The following is a 20,564-nucleotide window of genomic DNA, read 5'->3' on the forward strand; positions in this document are numbered from 1 at the left end:
CAACTTCAGTAAGTCAGTCCATTATTAGAATTCTTAAAACCAAATAAAAGGAAAAAAAAACCCAACCAAATAAAAGGAGCCTCCAAAATCCAACAGACAGCAGAACCCAGTAGGCTTTACTACCATTACCCTCCTAAAATGTTTGGAACTTGATCAATGCTTCACAGTGAAGTGCAGAAAGAAACACTTGGACAACTGTCATCTCACAGCCACACATACCAGGAATATACCTAATTGTGTCCCATAATCCAGACTTCCAGTCATCACCCGTTTTTAGTACAATATGGACCAAATGGCTCTGTAAAATTTGTTTCCATTCCTAAAGGGAGATCTAGGATAAGTGCTTTCAAAGAGTTATCAGGAAAATGACTGAGACAAGTGTAGAAAATGTAAGGTAATTATGAACAAACACACAACAAAAATATAAGGAAAAACTTTAGCATTAGCCAAGTATAAGCCTCAAGATAGAAATCATAAGCCATCTTCATTTTCTTCTAAATCAACAAGTAAAGTTCTTCTGATTCATTTTGAGTTTCTCTGTGCAGGTCGTTAAACAGTTTATACATAAGAGACTACCATAAATTACTGGTAAGTAATTGCTTATTTGGGCAAAATTTTCTCACCTGTGGGTTATTGGCCTCTACTAATTTGCATTGCCGTAAAAACAATTTAAGATTCCCCCAATTCATGTAAGGCAGCATCACCATGGGCTTTTCTCCTTCTTCTATACACACGTGAGTAATAGGAAGAAGATTTCTATTAAAAAAAAAGGTAAGAAATTGGAAGAAAGACAAATGGAACCTAAAACCTTAGGAACTTATTATCTTATTTAAAAAGTAATAAAGATGAATTAAAACAAAATTCAAAATATAATTAGAAACATTAAAAATGTAAAATTATACCCTGTCCTGTATATTGGATTCTCTAAAGACACACTCCACCATACTAAATCTTTACTCCAAAGTGTAATCAAAGACACGACCATGAGTACAGTATAATATCCCATGTAGTCCATAATGCCGAAAGCCATGTTTAAAAAAAAAACAACAGTTCAGAAGGTGGACAAGAATATGATAGCCTTAAGAAGCTGAAACTGCCACAAAAACTGAGAAATTTTTAGCTGATCAAATGAAAATTAGAATTAAATTTCTGACAACTAGATTTATCATTTATTATCTGTGTGACTTGACTCTCTGTCAGCCTTGGTTTTCATACTTATAACCCACCAACCATTTAATGCTTTGTGTTCTGTGCCATATATAAAAACATTTAATAAATATTTGATAAATACAAACAACAATAGCCTTAAAAACATTTCCATCCTTAGTAAATTCTGCTTCTAAGAATGTATGTTTAAAAAGGAGAAGTAGTCAAGTGTAGTGGTGTACACCAGTAATCTCAGCACTCAGGAAGCTGAGGCAGGAGAATTGCCACAAGTTCAAGGCCAGTCTGGACTACATAGGTAGTGAGTGCCAGCCTGAATTACGTGAGACTCTGCCTCAGAAAAAAACATTTAATTAAATAAAAATAAAAATATCAAACATAAAAAGTTACATGAACATGGATAGTTAATATGATAACAGGAAAAAGTTGCTGACTTGAATGCCCAAAAGAAATCAAAGAACAGGATATTACATAACAATTAAATGCTCACAGAGATATTTATAAGAATAAGAGTAAAAGCTTATAAGAAAGCCAGATATAAAATTCACATATTTGCAGGATAATTACAAGTTTGGAGAAAAAATAAAACTGCAGAAATATAGAATTAAGAGTTGTCTTTGACTTGTGTAACTATAGATACATTAATTTCTACTTTGTTTTTTCTCTTTCCTAAAAATTGTCTCAACTGACCATGTATCACTTTTAAAACCAGTCAGGAAGTTGTGGCATGATCACCACTGCACACGTGGCAAAGCTGTGGGTTCTGCTCATACTTTTTAAGAGTTACTAACTGGAAAAGCACTGACCCTGAGGAGCTTGGAAAATGAGGACTCAAAGATCATTAGACCTGCATGAGGGAACTTCTTTGAGGGCTTCTGCTTACACTTCAGCTGAAGAGTGGGAGTGGTCACTGTCCAACATTACTGGCAAAGAAACACATAACAGACAGCTTATACGAAGGACAAAGACCAAGTACATGGAGAAAAGAAAGTCAGATCTCCACCTGAATCCAAAACCTTTGTGTTTTCCCCTGTACCACAGGACATTTCCTCCTAGGAAGAACAGAGGAATGTAAGAAAAATTAGAGATTCATTTTTGCCAACTTCCATGAACACCAAAATGACCAGGTTTACATGCAGAACCAGTTAACTGCAGTATACAAGGATTTCAGAATGGATATGATGAGATGCCCCATCTCTTTAACTTCCAAAGATTTGTCTCTCTTCCTTTCTTCATAATTAAAATTTATTTAGGAGTTAACAGCACTTCATCCTGACACAACAAATACAGCAGATGAGGCCAAATCTTTTATTCTACCTTCAGAGGATTAAAAACCCTCTGAGAGAGTAACAATTTCATGAAAATGTTTCACCACACAAATATCTACTCATTTTCCTGAGGGCCCTCACAAAGAACTTCAAGACATTCAACAAAACAACTGCCCATCAGTGGGATCTTTGGCAAATAGAGGAGTTAACCACAAGAAGAAATAGCTGGAGTATTTTAATATGAGGTACTTCTGAGGTAATTAAAACAGACTGTTACTTTTTATTTATATAGGTGTTTCAACCTATGATAAAAATTATTTTCACAGGTCACTTCTGGGAAGATGGCAGAGTGGTGAGTAGCAGAGAAGAGCTTCTCCGAGATTTGGTGTCCTTACACTGGAATACAGCAGCACAAGGAGGAGAAGGAGGAGGGAAGTGGGTCCCTGGAACCCAAGAAGGATCTGATATGATATTGAATTGAAGTCTACAGGGAGAGTGAAGAGATAGACTTTAATGAAGAGAAGGGAGGTACCAAGCAGTGTTCTCTCCTGAGGCTGGACTCTCCCTGAGGGAATAGCGGGCCAAAACTGCAGACACACAGTGACTACTTATGACCCCAGAGGCCTCCACAGAGAAACACACCAGTGGACGGACCGGACTGCAGCAGCTATCCAGAAACAGACCTCACCCAAGAGAGGGTGATTGGCTGGTAGCCATCTTGGAGAGGGGCCAACTGAGCTTGGAACTCAGAAAAACTTCAGGCAGACTCCACCTACTGGCTCCTGGTGCCTTGGTATGGGATCAGAGTTCAAGCCAGCAGGAGACACATAGACTGTTGTAGGCTCAAAGAATAGGGTTCCGGCCTCATAGCCAGAAACTGGCCTGAACTTCAGAGGAACTAAAGGGGCAGGTTGGCTGGGATTATCCACTACCCCACTGTGAAGCTGCATCTAGCTTGCTGGGATTAATCAATTTGGCTCTGGACTCTGTTTGCCCACACTGCCTAACAGTGACAGCAGAGACACACCTTGAACTGAACATTTTTGGGTTATCTTTTTTCTTTCTGTTTTTCCTCTTTTCTAGTTCTTGTTTTTAGGGGTTTTTTTTTTCTTGATTGTTTGAACACAGTCTCTAGTTTTTTGCCTTTCTGTTCTGGTTTTTATTTTTTCCTTTTCCACTTCCCACCTGTCTTCATCACCAGTTTCCCAAAGTTTGTCCTCCATCCTTGGTTCTGATCACTTCCTCTTCTTTTATTTATTTATTTATTTTATCTCCTAACCTGTTTTAAATCTTCTCCCCAAGGGTAAAAAAGCCATATTAAGGCCCACAATTTGTCATTTACTAGGCTGTATTTGATGCTATTGTTATTGTTGATTATGTTACTTTAGCCAAGGTGACATAATTGTGCTAATCAGTTGTTCCTCCTGGTATACCAAGACTGAGATTTGTCTTTAAAAAAACCCTACAGGCCTGTGCCAAAGAACTGGCAGCTGGGCCAAGTAGGCAAAAACTTCTCCCCACCAATAAATTGAAGAGGTAGGATCTTGCAACAGACTCAAAACCCAAAACCCAGCTACACCTGGAAGACACTTCTGAGAAGTAGTTATTTCCTAAGGTTTCTGAATACTGGCAATAAAGCTATTTACAAGTATCAACTCAGGAATCAAATTTCAAAACCAAAACCAAAACCAAGAAGACACTTTAAGATGCAACCCCACAGACTTTCAGCTCACCAAAGGCAAACCCTGGGGGCAATGAAATGGAACAATCTGGGGCCAGGGATTTAGCTCAGTGGTTTCTCTGCCTGCTGCACAAGCGCAAGGACCCAAGTTCGATCCCTGGTACCAAAAAGAAAAAAGAAATGGAACAATCTGAAAGCCACCCACTTGGACTCTCTAAAGAGGCAAAAGCAGAAGTAACAAAGCAGATGAATGAGGCTCTAGAAAAAACTCAAAGCAGAAACAATTTCCTAGATAACTATAGAGATGGTGACCAGAATAAAAGATACAGATAAAAAACTAGAGGAGCTCAGGAACATGATGGAAGTCATGAATGCCCAGAATAGGAAAGAAATGGAATCCATGAAACAGATTCAAATAGATATCCACATTAAAAACTCCACTCAAAGTATATGCAACAGAATGAGCCAATGTGAGGACAAAATACCGGATATAGAAGACAGGATTGCAGTTAGCGATCAGGAAAAGAGAGATTTGTTAAAAATAGCAAGAGACCATGAGAAATCAATCCAGAAGCTGCAAGATGATGCAAAGAATAATGTAAGATTGATTAGAGTCAATGAAAACGCAGGAGATAGCTCAAATGACATAAAAAACTTGTTCTCAGAAGAGAAGTAATGGCAGAAAACTTCATAAACAGGGAAAAAGAATTTGACATAGAGATAAGTAAGGCATATAGCTCTCCAATTAGCCATGACAAAAACAAACTTCCTCAAGGCATATAATAGTCAAGATTTCAGAAATTCAACACAAGGACAGAATATTAAAAGGTGTTAGAGAAAAACAAACAAATCACCTACAAAAGAAAGCCCAACACAATCACAGCAGACTTCTGAACACAAACTCTCAAGTCAAGGAGAGCTTGGAGTAAAGTATTTCACGCCCTAAAGGAAAAAACCTCCAACCCAGATTGATGTACCTTGCCAAACTATCTTTCAAAACTGATGGAGAAATAAGATACTTCCACAACAAAAAACACTTGAATAAACTCATGAACACCAAATCAGCACTCCAAAGTGTTCTGAAAGAGATTCTAGAAAGAGACAATAAGGATTACAACTCCATGAATGCCAACAGAATGAACCCACCAGGCAAGAAATTAAACAGAAAAGAAGAGAAGGAAGGCCAACAGAAGGAAAATAACATGACAGTGATAAGGTAATATATATCAGTTATAACCATCAATGTTAATGTTCTCAATTCATCAATCAAAAGAAACAGACTGGCAGAATGAATGAAGAAGTAAGATCCAACAATATGCTGCATACAAGAAACACATTTAATTGAAAAAGAAATTCACAGACTGAAAGTCAAGGGATGGAAAACTGTATTCCATGTGACAGGAAAACAGAAAAAAGCAAGGGTAGCTATTCTATTTGCAGACAAAGTGGCTTTCAAGTCAAGACAGATTAAAAGAGACAAAAAAGGTCACTACATCTTGGTAAAGGAAACAATCCTAAATATATATGCACCAAATAGCAATGCACCTGACCATAAAAAACAAATATTAATGACATGAAAGATCATACAATCACTAATACTATTATGGGGGGGGGGACTCAATACCCCACTGTCACAAACAGATCAACTAGTCAAAAACTGAACGATGAAATAGTAGAATTAAACCACACTTTTGAACAAATGGACTTAGTAGATGTCTACAGAGTGTTCCACCCCACAATATCAGAATACACATTCTTCTCAGCTGACTATGGGACTTTCTCCAAAACAGACTATATTCTAGCTCATAGAACATGGTTAAGTAAATGCAAAGGAAATCAAATAATCCCATGCATATTATCAGGCCATAGTGCAATGAAATTGGAAATCAACCACAAAAAAAACCACATGGAAACTAAATAACATGCTCCTGAACAACCAATGGGTCAAAGATGAAATTAAAGAAGAAATAAAGGTAGGGGCTTCCAGGCCATCGTTCCACCCCTCCAGCCCTGAGGACGGGGCTTCCAGGCTGCAATTCCACCAACCCCACCCCAGAGGAAGTGGCTTCCAGGCCCGCCATTCCACCGCTCCCAGCCCCGAGGTAAGGGCTTCCAGGCCACCGTTCTACCACTCCCAGCTCAGAGGAGGTGAGCCATGGGGGCCCCAACAGCACCACACCATTCCTCCCTCACCCTGTCGAAATGAGAAGACACATAAACAACTCTCAAGAACAGACTTCCAGATCACCTACAGCAACCCTAAAGGGAAATGAGATGGAACACTCTGATACTCAACCACCTGGACTCCTTGAGCTGGCGACAAAAGAGGATCTAGCAAAAATGAAATCAGAAATAATTTCTCAGATAACAGCAGAGATTGTGCTTATAGTGCAAGACATGATCAATAAATCTAGAGAGGAGCTGAGGAACATGATGGAATCCCAACATAGGAAACAAATGGAATCCATAAAACAGATGTAAACAGATTTCCAGGAGATCAAAAACTCCACTGAAAGTCTAAACAGCAGAATGAGCCAATGTGAGGACAGAATTTCAGACATAGAAGATTGCAATTAGTGACCAGGAAAAGAAAAATTCCTTCAAAATTGTTTGTAAGGGACCATGAGAAATCAATCCAGCAGCTACTAGACGATGCAAAGAGCAATAACATAAGGCTGACTGGAGTCAACGAAGAAACAGGAGAGACTGCAGACGGCATAAAAAAACTGTTCACAGAAGTAATGGCAGAAAACTTCCGAAGGAGGGGAAAAGAACTTGACATACAAATAAGTGAGGCATATGACTCCAAATAGCCTTAATCAAAAGAAATCTACACATAGGCATATAATTGGTAAGATTCCAGAAACGCAACAGAAAAATAAAGTTCTACAAGCAGTTAAAGAAACAAAGCACATACAAAGGAAAACCCATCACAATCACAGCAGACTTACCAACACAAACCTTGAAGGCAAGCAGAGCTAGGAGTGACGTATTCCAAGCCCTAAAGGAAAACAGCCTCCAACCCAGACTGATCTATCCTGCAAAACTATCTTTCAAAATTGATGGAGAAATGAGAGATTTTCACAACAAAGAGCACCTTAGGAACTTCATGAATACCAAACCAGCACTCCAAAAACTTTTAGACAATATCCTAGGAACAGACAATGAGGATCACAACTTCACAATGAGGAAGCACAGCAGAATGAACCCATCCGGCGTGACAAGAAATTAAATGCAAAGGGGGAGAATCCATCGAAAAGAAAAAAATCATGACAATGATAAGAAAATATGTATCAGTTATAACCATCAATGTTAATGGTCTCAATTCACCAATCAAAAGAAACAGACTGGCAGAATGCATCAAGAAGCAATATCCAACAATATGCTGCACACAAGAAACACACTTAATTCAAAAGGAAACTCATAGACTGAAAGTTAAAGGGTGGAAAACAATACTCCATGTGACAGGAATCCAAAAAAAAGCATCAATAGCTATCCTCTTTGCAGATCAAGTAGATTTCAAACCAACACTGATTAAGAGAGACAAAGAAGGACACTATATGCCTGTAAAGGTAACAATCCAAGAGGAAGAGGTGACAGTCATAAATATTTATGCACCAAACACTCGAGTGCCCAACTATATAAAACAAATACTAACGGCCATGAAAAGTCATATATGCACTAATACAATACTGGTGGGGGACCTCACTACCCAACTGTCACAAATAGATAGATCAACTAGACAAAAAATAAACAATCAAAATACTAGAACTCAATCAAAATCTTGAACAAAAGAACTTAACAGATGTTTACAGAGTACTCCACCCCACAAAATCAGAACATACATTCTTTTCAGCTTCACATGGGTCGTTCTCCAAAATAGACCACATACTTGCTCATAGAACATGTTTAAGTAAGTGCAAAGGAATTGAAATTATCCCCTGTATATTATCGGACCACAGTGCAATGAAATTGGAGATCAAGGGGCTGGAGATTTAGCTCAGTGGTTCCAGTGCCTGCCTCGCAAGCACAAGGTCCTGAGTTCAATCCCCGGTACCAAAAAAAAAAAAAAAAAGAAAACAAAAGAAATTGGACATCAATTGCAAAAGAAACTTGAAAAATTTCATAAACACGTGGAAATTGAACAACACACTACTGAATAACCAATGGGTCACAGAGGAAATTAAAGAAGAAATCAAACAGTTCCTTCAAATAAATGACAATGACAATACAACATATTAGAATGTATGGGACACAATGAAAGCAGTCTTACGAGGGAAATTCATAGCAGTGAATACGCACATTAGGAAAATAGAGCAAATCCAATTAAACAACCTGATGCTGAACCTCAAGCTTCTAGAAAAAGAAGAGCAGGACAAACCCAAAGCTCATACAAGGGAGGAAATTATAAAGATCAGAACAGAAATCAATTCAATGGAGACTAAGAGAATGATACAAAAAATAAATGAAACCAAGAGTTGGTTCTTCAAAAGAATCAACAAAATTGACAAACCCTTAGACAACCTTATCAGAAAAAGGCAAGAAAATGCCCAAATCCATGCAATTAGGAATGAAAACAGTGAAATTACAACATACCCAGCAGAAACCCAGAGGATCATCAATACCTACTTGGAGAACCTATACAACAATAAGATGGAAAACACAGAAGAAATGGACAGATTCCTAGATACATATGAATTACCAAAGTTGAAAGAAGAAGATCTAAAAATTCTAAACAACCCAATATCAATCAATGAAATAAAAAACATAATTAAAAACTTACCAATGAAGAAAAGCCCAGGTCCTGATAGCTTCACTGATGAATTCTACAAGACATTTAGAGAGGAACTATGGCCACTACTCTTTAAACTCTTCAATGAAATTGAAAGGGAAGCAATACTCCCAAATTCATTCCTGGAAGCAAGCATCACCTTGATCCCCAAAGCGGAGAGAGACCCAACTGAAAAGGAGAACTATAGGCCAATCTCACTAATGAACATAGATGCACAAATCCTTAATAAGATACTGGCAAATAGAATGCAGAAGATCATCAAGAAGATCATAGACCCTGACCAAGTGGGATTCATCCCAGGGATGCAGGGATGGTTTAACATACGCTAATCAATCAATGTAATACACTATATCAATAGAGCCAAGAACAAAAACCATGTGATTATCTCCATAGATGCAAAAAAAAGCATTTGACAAAATCCAACACGCATTTATGATAAAAACCCTACAAAAAATTGGAATAGATGGCGTCTACCTCAATCTGATGAAAGCCATCTATGAAAAACCAACAGCCAATATCATACTAAATGGTCAAAAACTGAAATCCTTCACACTAAAATCAGGAACAAGACAAGGATGTCCACTATCAACACTTTGTTCAATATAGTTTGACAAACATTAGCCACGGCAATTAGACAAGAGAAAGAAATAAAAGGAATAAAGATAGGAAATGAAGTCAAATTATCATTATTTGCAGATGACATGATACTCTATATAGAAGACCCCAAGAACTCCACCAAAAGTCTTCTAGACTTAATAACCAAATTCAGCAGAAAGCTGGATACAAGGTCAACACAAAAATCAATAGCTTTCCTCTACACGAACTGACTGAGTCAGAAATAGAGCAAACAATTCCTTTCACAATAGCATCCAAAAAACTGAAATACCTAGGAATCAACCTAATGAAAGAAATCAAAGACCTCTTCTCTGAAAACTATAGAACTCTGAAAAGAGAGACTGAAGATGATATAAAAAATGGAAAGACATCAACTGGGTCGCTCTTGGGTAGGAGGGATCAATACAGTGAAAATGGCCATACTTCCATGCAATCCCAATTGAAATTAAATGCAATCCCAATTGAAATCCCAGCAGCATACTTAACAGACCTTAAGAAAACAATCCAAAAATTCATTTGGAGCAAGAAGAGACCCAGAAAGAAAACAATCCAAAAATTCATTTGGAGCAAGAAGAGACCCAGAATAGCAAAAGTAGTTCTAGGTAACAGACACATGGCAGGGGGTATCACAATCCCCAACTTGAAACTATACTACAAAGCTACTGTGATCAAAACTGCATGGTACTGGCAAAGAAACAAACCTGAGGACCAGTGGAACAGATTAGAAGATGCAGAAACAACGCCAGACACACTCAGCCATCTCATCTTCAACAAAGGAGCCAAACACCCTCACTGGAGGAACGATAGCCTCTTTAATAAATGGTGCTGGAAAAATTGGGTTTCAACTTGCCAAAGATTAAAACTAGACCTATATCTCTCATCATGCACTAAACTAAAATCAAAATGGATTAAAGATCTAAATATTAACATAGAAATGCTGAACCGGCTGGAACAGAAGTTAGGTAGAACTCTTGAAGACACTGGTGTAGGAAAAGATTATGAACAAAACCACAGTTGCTCACGAACTAGCACAAATAATCAACAAGTGGGATCTCTTCTTATTAAAAAGCTTCTGAACAGCAAGAGAAACCACCAGTAGTGTGAAGAGACAACCCACAATGTGGGGAAAAATCTTCACCTGCTGTTTCTCAGACAACTGCCTACTATCTCGAATCTATAAAGAAGTTAAAAAGATCAGACCTCCTAAATTTAAAGACCCAATCCGAAAATGGGCATCTGAAATGAACAGACATTTCTCAGACAAAGAAATCGAAACAGCAAATAAACATATGAAAAAATGTTCAACATCACTGGTCATTCGAGAGATTCAAAATGAAAACAACACTGAGATTCCACCTCACTCCAGAAAGAATAGGTGCTATCATGAAATCAACCAATAACAAATGCTGGCGGGGCTGTAGGGAAAGAGGATCCCTTTGTACCTGTAGACTGGTACAACTACTATGGAAATCAGTATGGAGATACCTCAAAGAACTAGGACTGGAAGTCCCATTTGGCCCAGCTATTCCCTTGCTGGATATCTTCCCCAAAGAACTAAAAGAATCATACCACAGTGATGTATGTGCACCCATGTTCATAGTAGCACAATTTGTAATAGCTAAAACTTGGAAGCAGCCCAGATGTCCATCAACTGGAGACTGGATAAGGAAAATGAGGGTTTTTTGTAAGATGGAGTACTACTCAGCCATAAAGAATGATAAATTAGAGACATTTATAGCTAAATGTATGCACATTGAGGCGATACTCTTAAGTGAAATAAATAGGACATGTGTAAATACCAAACAGTTTCTCTACTGTGAGAAACTAAAAATGTAAATAAGGACTAAAAGCTAAAATGGATAGTGTGAAATAGGAAGAAAAGGGGCAAAGGGGAAGGGGAAGTGGGAGGGGTGGGGGAAAGGAAAGAAGGGAATGGAATTAATATGAGAAAACGAAAAAATGGAAACAAAGTCTTTGTAAATAAGGAGGGCAGTGGAAGGGGGAAAAAGAAGAACCAAGAGAGATTATGTAAAGGTGCAAATTTCCAATGATGAATGTCAATATAATGCATACCTAAAATGTACCAATGACTAAAATGAATAATTGATAATATGAAAGAGGAAGAAAAGGTCCAAAGGGGTAGGGGAAGTGGGAGGGGTAGGGGAAAAGAAAGAAAGGAAAGGAAAAATTATGAGAAATGGAAAAAATGGAAACAAAGTCTGTGTAAATAGGGAAGGGTTGGGGGGTGAGGGGAGGGCAGGGAATGGGTAAAAACTAAGAACCAAGAGACATCATGTAAAGGTACTCATTCCCAATGAGAAATGTAAATGTATTGTATACCTAAAATAATAAAAGAATTTAAGGATGAAAAAAAAAGAAGAAATGAGACAATTTCTACAATTAAATGATAATGACAATACAACATACCAGAACTTATGGGATGCACTGAAAGCAGTCCTACATAGGAAATTGATAGTGGTGAATTCCTATATCAGGAAGACAGAGCAGGCTCAAATAAACAACCTAATGTTGAACCACAAGCTTCTAGAAAAAGAGCAAGTTAAGTCCAAAGCTTGACTGAGGGAGGAAATTATAAAAATCAGAGAAGAATGCAATGGAAATGAAGAATACAATACAAAGAATCAGTGAATTGAAGAGATGGTTCTTTGAAATGATTAAATAAAATTGATAAACCCTTAGACAATCTTATCAAAAAAAGGAAACACTCAAATCTATGCAATTAGGAATGAAAAGAGTGAAATCACAACAGATCTTGCAGCTATCCAGAAGGTCATAAATACCTACTTCAAGAACCTGTACTCTAATAAGATGGAAAGTACAGAAGAAAGGGACAGATTCCTAGATATATATGAATTACCAAAGCTGTATCAAGAAGATATAGAGGCCAGGGATTCCGCCGCCTGCCAAGCACAAGGACCTGAGTTTGATCCCCGGTACCAAAACAACAACAAAAAAAACCAAAAAAAAACTATCTATGACAAATCAACAGCCAACATCATATTAAATGGAAAAAAACTGAAAACTATCACTCTAAAATCAGGAACAAGACAAGGATGTCTACTGTCACGACTCTTGTTCAACACAGTTCTGGAAACATTAGCCAAAGCAATTAGACAAGAGAAAGAAATAAAAGGATAAAGAAATAAAAAGAAAGGAAGAATTTAAATTATCATTATTTGCAGATGACATGATTCTCTACTTTCTTCCAAAAGACTTTTAGATTTGATAACCAAATTCACTGGATACAAAGTCAACACTCAGAAGTCAATAGGCTTCCTGTACGCAAGTAACAGACTCACGGAGAGAGAAATTAGAGAAACAACCCCTTTCACAACAGTATCTAAAAAAATGAAATACCGGAGGTCCCCAGTCGCATGGAACACGCAGTATCAGTCCGCTGCAGACAGGCAGGTCTATGCACGCCCGACCGAGGTCCCGAGTCGCATGGAAGATGCCGAAACACCCCGCTGCAGACAGGCGGGTCTGCCCACGCCCTACCGAGGTCCCAAAAAATGAAATACCTAGGAATTTCTAAACTGAAAACTATAGTACTCTGAAAAGGGAGACTGAAGAAAATACCAGAAAATGGAAAGATATCCCTTGTTCTTGGATAGGAAGAACCAATATAATGAAAATGGCCACACTTCCAAAATTGTTATACAGACTCAATGCAATCCCAATCAAAATCCCAACAGCATATCTCACAAAATTAGAAAAAAACAATCCTAAAATTCATTTGGAACCAGAAGAGACCTAGAACAGCAAAGGTAATTCTGGGCAACAAAGGCAAAGCAGGGGGAATCACAATCCCTGACTAAATTGTACTACAAAGCTATGGTGATAAAAAGAGCATGGTACTGGCAAAAGAACAGACCTGAGAATCAAAGGAACAGACTAGAAGATACAGAAACAACTCCAGACATACTCAGCTACCTTATCTTTGACAAAGGAGCCAAATACCTTCACTGGAAGAAAGATAGCCTCTTTAATAAGTGGTGCTAAAAAAAAGTGGCTTTCCACGGGCTGAAGACTGAAACTAGACCCATATCTTTCACCACGCACTAACCTAAAATTGAAATGGATCAAAGATCTGAATATTAAAACAGAAACACTGTATCTGCTGGAAGAGAAAACAGGCAGAATGCTTGAGGACATAGGAGTAGGCAAAGACTTCATGAATAAAACCTATACTGCATGAGAAATATTACAAAGAATCAACAATTGGGGTCTCATCTTATTAAAAAGCTTTTGCACAGCAAGAAAAACCACCAAGAAAGCAAAAAGACAATCCACAGAGTGGGAAAAAAATTTTACCAGCTATTCAGATAAAGGACTATTATCTAGAATCTATAAAAAACTAAAAATATCAGACCCCCCAAATTTAAAGACCCAATGTAAAAATGGGCATCTGAAATAAAAAGGTACTTCTCAGATAAAGAATTAGAAATGGCAAATAAATATAAGAAAAAATGTTCAATATCACTGGTCATTCGAGAAATGCAAAATAAAACAACTCTTGCAATTCCATCTCATTCCAGAAAGAATGGCTGCTATCAAGAAATCAATCAATAACAAATGCTAGTGGGGCTGTGGGGAAAAAGGAACCTTTCTCTACTGTTGGTGGGAGTGTAGATTGGTACAACCACTGTGGAAATCAGTGTGGAGATTTCTCAAAAAACTGATACTAAAGGTTCCATTTGACCCAGCTATACCTCTTTCTTGGTATCTTTCCCAAAGAATTAAAAACATCATACCAGAGTAATATATGTACACCTATGTTTATAGCTGCATAATGTGTAATAGCTAAATCTTGGAAACAGCCCAAATGCCTATCAACTGACGAGTGGAAAAAGATGTGGGGTTTTTTATACAATGGAGTACTACTCTGCCATAAAGAAGGGTGAGCTTCAGACATTTATAGCTAAATGGATGGACCTTGAGACCACTCAAGCGAAATAAACTGGACACACATGTTTAAATACCACATTGTTTCTCTGGCGTGAGAAACCAAAAGTTGAAATAAGGACTGAGATGTATAATGGGTGTCGGGAAATGGGAAGAAAGTGTTCAAATGGAAAGGGGAACAAGGGAGAAGGGAGGGAGAAAGGAAGGAAGGGACAAGACAAAAAGTGAAGAGAAAGAGCTTGGGATTTAGCTCAGTGGTTTTGCCACCTGCTGCGCAAGGACAAGGACCCAAGTTCAATCCCCGGTACAAAAGAAAAAAAAAAAGTGAAGAGAAGGAAAAAATGGAAACAAAGTACTTGTACATAGGGAGGGGAGGGGGCTTGATGGGGGGAATGGGATAAAATTTATTTTAAAACTATTCTCACAAATTCCAATGGCAAAGGAGTGGAAAGATTAAAAAATGCTTTAAAATATTTCAATACTTGTACAACCCTCAACCTCAAAATATCCAAACATGAAGTAAACATTCTGAATTACATATCACAATCAGTTTAAAAGGTAAAATCTGAAATTAGATGACATTTCTTTCTGAGTGTCCTGAGTTTACTCAGTTAACTCCATAATATAATCTCTGAAGATTATCATTTCATTTTTTATTCTTTGTGCCCAGAAGAAAATGGGTGGTCAGTGAATCAGAATGAAAGAATGAACAAACACACACAGCTATGAATAGTTTATAGCAGTGATGGTGAGCCTTTTAGAGCTTTCAACGATAACAGCCCACTGTGGCACATGTGCCATAGGTTTGTCACCAACTACTAGTCTATAGACATCAAGGGTCAAAAAGAAATATGTGTTAGACATTGGTCTGCTTACAAAAAATGAGATGAACAGCTACAGTGAATATAAAAAATTACTTTCTTTGTACTGATGATGTATTCTGTTCATTACAGCTTGGAGTCCCAATTCACTACATAGCCAAGATGAACAATGAATTGTGACCAAGCTTGACAGCTTGCCTTAGAAGCCTTTTCTCATTCACTCAACGTCCAGTAGCAACCCCAATTCAAAAAGTCACTCCACTTCATATCCTAAGAGGAGCCTGGGACTGTTCATCTTGGTAGGATGTTGGAAACCCTCATAGCCTGCATCAGAGAATGTTGCAGACGCTTGCTCTGCTTCTTGGAAAAAAACTAGCTTTGTCCATATTTATTCCTGCTGCACACTTCTGTGCTTAATATAGTGAAAACCTTTAATAGTAAATACTGGCTGGGTGTAAGTTAGTATGATATACTAATATGAAGTACTCTGGGTGCTTTCTCCTACAGTCAGCATAACGAACATAAAGTTCTCCCAGTTCTGCCAAAGGGACATTTCCAACTGATCATTTTCCATTTCTTGTCAGAAGCCTAAGGGAAACGAAACGTGACTTTTAGAAAATATAGCCTAAGGGATGGTTTGTCTATCCATTCCTCTGCAAATGATGAGTTCTGTTCTTGGGGTGAATCAGGCCAATGGAAGGCAATATTCCTGAATCGCATGATGTTAGTCTTTCAAAGAAACATCTTCACAGTTCCTCAACACTGCGTGTTCAATGTTTTCAAATATCTTCTCTTTTTAAAAAATTTTCAATGAAACTAGAAAGTCTGAGTATCTGTTCATTACATTAATCAGTGACTAGAGTGTATGATAAACATATTGAGACATCTGCCTTAGAATTTGTAGCTAGGAAAACTTTCTGTTCTTCCTTGACAACTTTGTTTTTTTTCTTTTGCTACTGAGATTTATCAATTTTTAATGTTCCTGCACCTTTGGTTGGCCAGATGCTAAGTTATTTTATATTTAATCACAGCAAAAATTGTCTCCTTACTGTTAGCTTTTCTTTTCTATGACCACAATGCCAAATAAATCAGCTTCATTTTTTATTAGCAATTTATTGATCTAAATGTAGCCACCGGCCTTTTAGAAGCTCAAAAGCCAAAATCTAAACAAAGTTCAAAAATAAAGCTCCATGTATTCATTTTACTTTTTAGCTGAGCTCAAGTAACTACCAAAAGTACAGGGAAATTAAAATATATGATGCTTTTGCATGCATCATTTTGTATCTGTTTTTTTCAGAAGTCCATGAACATCTTTCTATGAGTTATTTTTCCATTTTTTAAACATGTTATCAAATTTTCTCTCAGTATACAAATTAAGCTGTCTCTATACAGTGTGTATTAAAAAGAACCTTTGGCTTGACACTGATATTGCTGTATATCATGATACTATATTTAAGGATCTCTTGGTTTGAAGGTAGTTTTCACTATAATTCTGTAGATAGAAGCAATAAGAAGCTTAAAATAAAAGCTCTTTGTATAGAACTAGAACTACATGTACTTTTAAAATCATAACTATGATCTAATGCTCATATATAAGGGATTAGCTAAATAAAATGTTATATAGCCATTCAATGAACTATTATAGCCCCCTCGCTTTGGTGGGATTGAAACTATGTAGCTTTCTTAAATGGGACAAGGATTCAGTTACTGACAATAAAAAGCTAGAAATACTGTTTTGTTAAGTTAAGCATGTTAACTTTGTTAAAGATAAGATTATGATTTTATATGAAAATGTCGTATTTTTTTAAAACACCTGCTGGAAATATACTCAGTGTTGAGACAGATGTCTAACCGACCATAAAATATTTCCATAGACATACAAAGAGATAGATAGATACACACTGATACACACATGCACATACACAAAAAGCAAATACAGCAAAATGTTAACTGTCACTGCGTCTAAGAGGTGGGTTTACTGGTGTTTATTATTCTTGTCTTTGGTGATTTATACATTTTAAAATTTCATAACAAATATATTTTAATGTATGTCTATCATCTATCTATTTTTTAAAAAAGAGATGTGTGCACACAATAGGTATAAATAATTTTGGGAAAGCTTTGGTATGATTATGCAGATGCACTCTCACAAATTTGTTCTCTATTTTCTTCTTTGTACTTTATTGTTTGCAAAATTTGTGCAAAAAGCATGGATATTAACTTTTATATTTAGAAAAAAATTAAGCTATTCCAAAAGCTTTCAATTCAGAACTCATTGCAGTGTTCTTCAAATAAAGACTCAGCATAAATATTACCAGGCTAACCCTGGAATGCTGGGTTCTGCTCTCACCTGTGGTGAAGACCTCGCAGCTTACAGCTTTCCGTCAGCATCATGGTTATCTGGATCTCAGAGGCATGATCTGTGTCCAGAAAAGAAACGGTCTGAATGGCCATGCCATAAACATATATATAACATTATAGATATGTTCTCAGCAAATGATTACTACCTGGGATTTTAAGGTAAATTCTCATTACAAATTACAGGTAAATCTAAACAGATTTAGCCTAAACTACTGCAGTAGTAAGAGTCACATTAAATAGCTCAACTTGCAAAGAAATTTTTACATAAATATTATAAATTCAACAAAGTAGAAGCAATAATAGATTGGAAGAATATCTACAACATACCAGGCATAAAAAGGGCTCCTTTTTTCTCCCTTACAGAGCTCATCCAATGAAAAAAAAAAAAAAAGAGGCCAGGAATGGTGACATATGCCTATAATCCCAGCACTGGGAAGGGTGAGGAAGGAGAATCACCATGAGTTGGAGGCCAGCCTGAACTGCACAGTGAGACCCTATCTCAAAAAAACAAAACAAACAAAAAAAGAAAAGTAACAGAGCTAAAAGATATAAACATGTTCCTGAGAGAAGAAAAAACAAATGACCAACAAAATTACAAAATGATTTTCAGCTTTACTCCTAAGTAAAGAAATATAAATTAAACTAGCAGATGGGCAAGAGTTTATTGAAACAGGCTCATCAAGAGCACCCTGGGTAGGTAGGGAAGTACCATGTTAACAATCTTTAAAAAGCATATAAAGGGTCGGGATCTAGCTCAGTGCTTCTGGTGCATGCCTTGCAAGCACAAGGTCCCAAGTTTGATCCCTGGTACCAAAAAAAAAAAAGCATATACACTTTGCACCATCAATCCCACTGGAAAACTCAAAACAACTAAAGTAACATCAATAGAACCTAATTACACTGGTACACTGGAATATTCTATGGTTCCTTTTTAAAACTGAGGTAGAAGTGGGCTGCAGTATATTTCCATTATGAAAATGAAAATGGGTTTGAATTTTAAAAAATAGCTTTTAAATACTGAACACAAACTTGAGTGTAATGTATCCTTAAAAACACTTTCAAAGAGGGCCGGGGCTTTAGCTCAGTGGTTTCGCTGCCTGCCTCGTAAGTGCAAGGTCCCCAGTTCAATCCCCAGTACCAAAAAAAAAAAACACTTTCAAAGAAACCAGTAACTAAAATTTATGTCAACAGTAAATATAATAATTATACTTGTGAGAAACCAATTCAAAAGATGGGCAAAGGTAAGATCCACACATTCCAGACCCACTTAGTAAAATGTTGAATCAACAACAATAAACACTGCTGAGATCAGGCACTGTGACTGTCACACTCCTTAAAAGCTGGGATTGTCAAGGTTAAGAAGTCTCAAATTTCATCCACCTCCAAATCTACTGGAATCTCACTCCTTGCCTCATTCCCTCGTCCATCACTTGTTATCTGTGCTGCCTTTATAGACAACTTTTTAGGTAAATCCTGTAGGAATGCAAAATGGGTAGACTGAAGCCATGAATTTGAACTACTTTTTAGGAAAAGGAGCCTCACACTTTCCATCACCATCTGTATACTGGAATAAACTCTAGTTGTCTAAAATCTGCATAAAATTTGAAATCTTTTTTAAGTGACAGACTGTGCCTTTGATGGTCTATGAATAATTTTTAATAAAATTATGGTCAAAAGTATTGGGAGCTGGGGGGATCTTTTGAGCATTGAAAACTAGTAACAGCTGGAGAGCTTCACCCACTTATGAGTTTACCTTCTCAACCAGTAAGGAGATTCAAGTAAAACAAAAGGTTAATTTCAGGATATGGTATGTTATACATGCTTTTTTTTCCAGTTTTTAATTTTGCTAAGGATGGTCTATTAAGTAAGGCTCAATTGAACTGGGTGATCTAAGGAATTTTTCAACAATGGAAAAAATAATTTTATCTATTTATTAAGAAAAATTGATTTTTCTGGTTCCATTTCCCAATCTAGTCTTAGCCTTTTAATTTTAAATAGTGAAAGGTCCATCCTGAACATTCAAAAGAGTTACTAAAAAATAATTTAAGTTCTAAAAATTTTACAAAGAAGCACAAAAAGACAAAGAAAAGGGCTTATTTCCAAAATAGCAAAAATTTAGCAACTATTAAAGAAAATAAGAACTTAAAGCCAATAACCCCAAATTGATTCAATTATTTCATGGAATTCATTTTCACAATACTTACATAAGACTCAAGTTTCAAATTTCAATCTTTGGAAATTTATGTTGAAATATTCATTAAATCTGAACAAAATTTAAAAAGCAAATCACTTTGCTGCTTATGCCTGAGGGCAAAAATCAAGGCTCTTTGAAAGACTTTTCTTTTGCATTTTACAAAGAACTAAAGAACTAATCACGCAGTAAGTAGTAAAGCATACAGATTTGTGAAGCAACTCAGCCCTAGTAGCTTCAATTAAAAAAAATAAAAATAACATTCCAAAATAACAAATCTCAGGGACAATCATATGGAGTTATCTCTTAACAATTCTGAGCCAGAGCTCTGGTGCACTTCCTCTCTCTATCCCCATTCAAACAGTGATTATACACTTTCTCTCATTTCTGTCAGCTCAGAGAGAACATTATAATTAAAACGGTAAGGCAGAAAAATAGCCAAGAAACTATAACTCAAGTATACAAGGAAGGAGAAACCTTATCTTGTGAAAGAGTTCCTGTATCTACATTTTATTTTCTTATCACTTCTATTTCTTTTTCTCCTCCTTCTAGTGTTAAATCAGCCCAATTCTGTAAGGAATTCTCTTTTGTGAATTTACAATTCATATAGAACAAACTAGAAACAGCTCACTCAGTTCAAAGCCATCCAAAGAATATTTAACAATCCTAGAAGAAATATTAGAGTTACGGGGAAAGGCTTCTTTTAAAAATGGGAAAACCAAGGCAGTTGTTTATGGTTCAAATT

At 36.7% G+C, this 20,564-nt stretch overlaps 1 protein-coding gene across 2 annotated transcripts in view; it reads right to left on the reverse strand.

The window, feature by feature from the left end:
• Positions 1–20,564, reverse strand: part of Ryk (receptor like tyrosine kinase) — a 105,412-nt gene that overhangs the window by 15,642 nt on the left and 69,206 nt on the right. For both annotated transcript variants that reach the window (XM_004834262.3, XM_087186170.1), the window contains exons 10-11: positions 17,618–17,687; positions 624–756 (exon numbers count right to left, since the gene is read on the reverse strand). In XM_004834262.3, coding sequence (XP_004834319.1) covers positions 624–756; positions 17,618–17,687 — 203 coding nt within the window. The remainder of the gene's footprint in view (positions 1–623; positions 757–17,617; positions 17,688–20,564) is intronic.

This window comes from Heterocephalus glaber, unplaced genomic scaffold (genome assembly GCF_053883595.1).
Source record: "Heterocephalus glaber isolate CG9 unplaced genomic scaffold, H.glaber_assembly_v1.0 deba00001504, whole genome shotgun sequence".
NCBI classification, from domain to species: Eukaryota; Metazoa; Chordata; class Mammalia; order Rodentia; family Bathyergidae; genus Heterocephalus; species Heterocephalus glaber.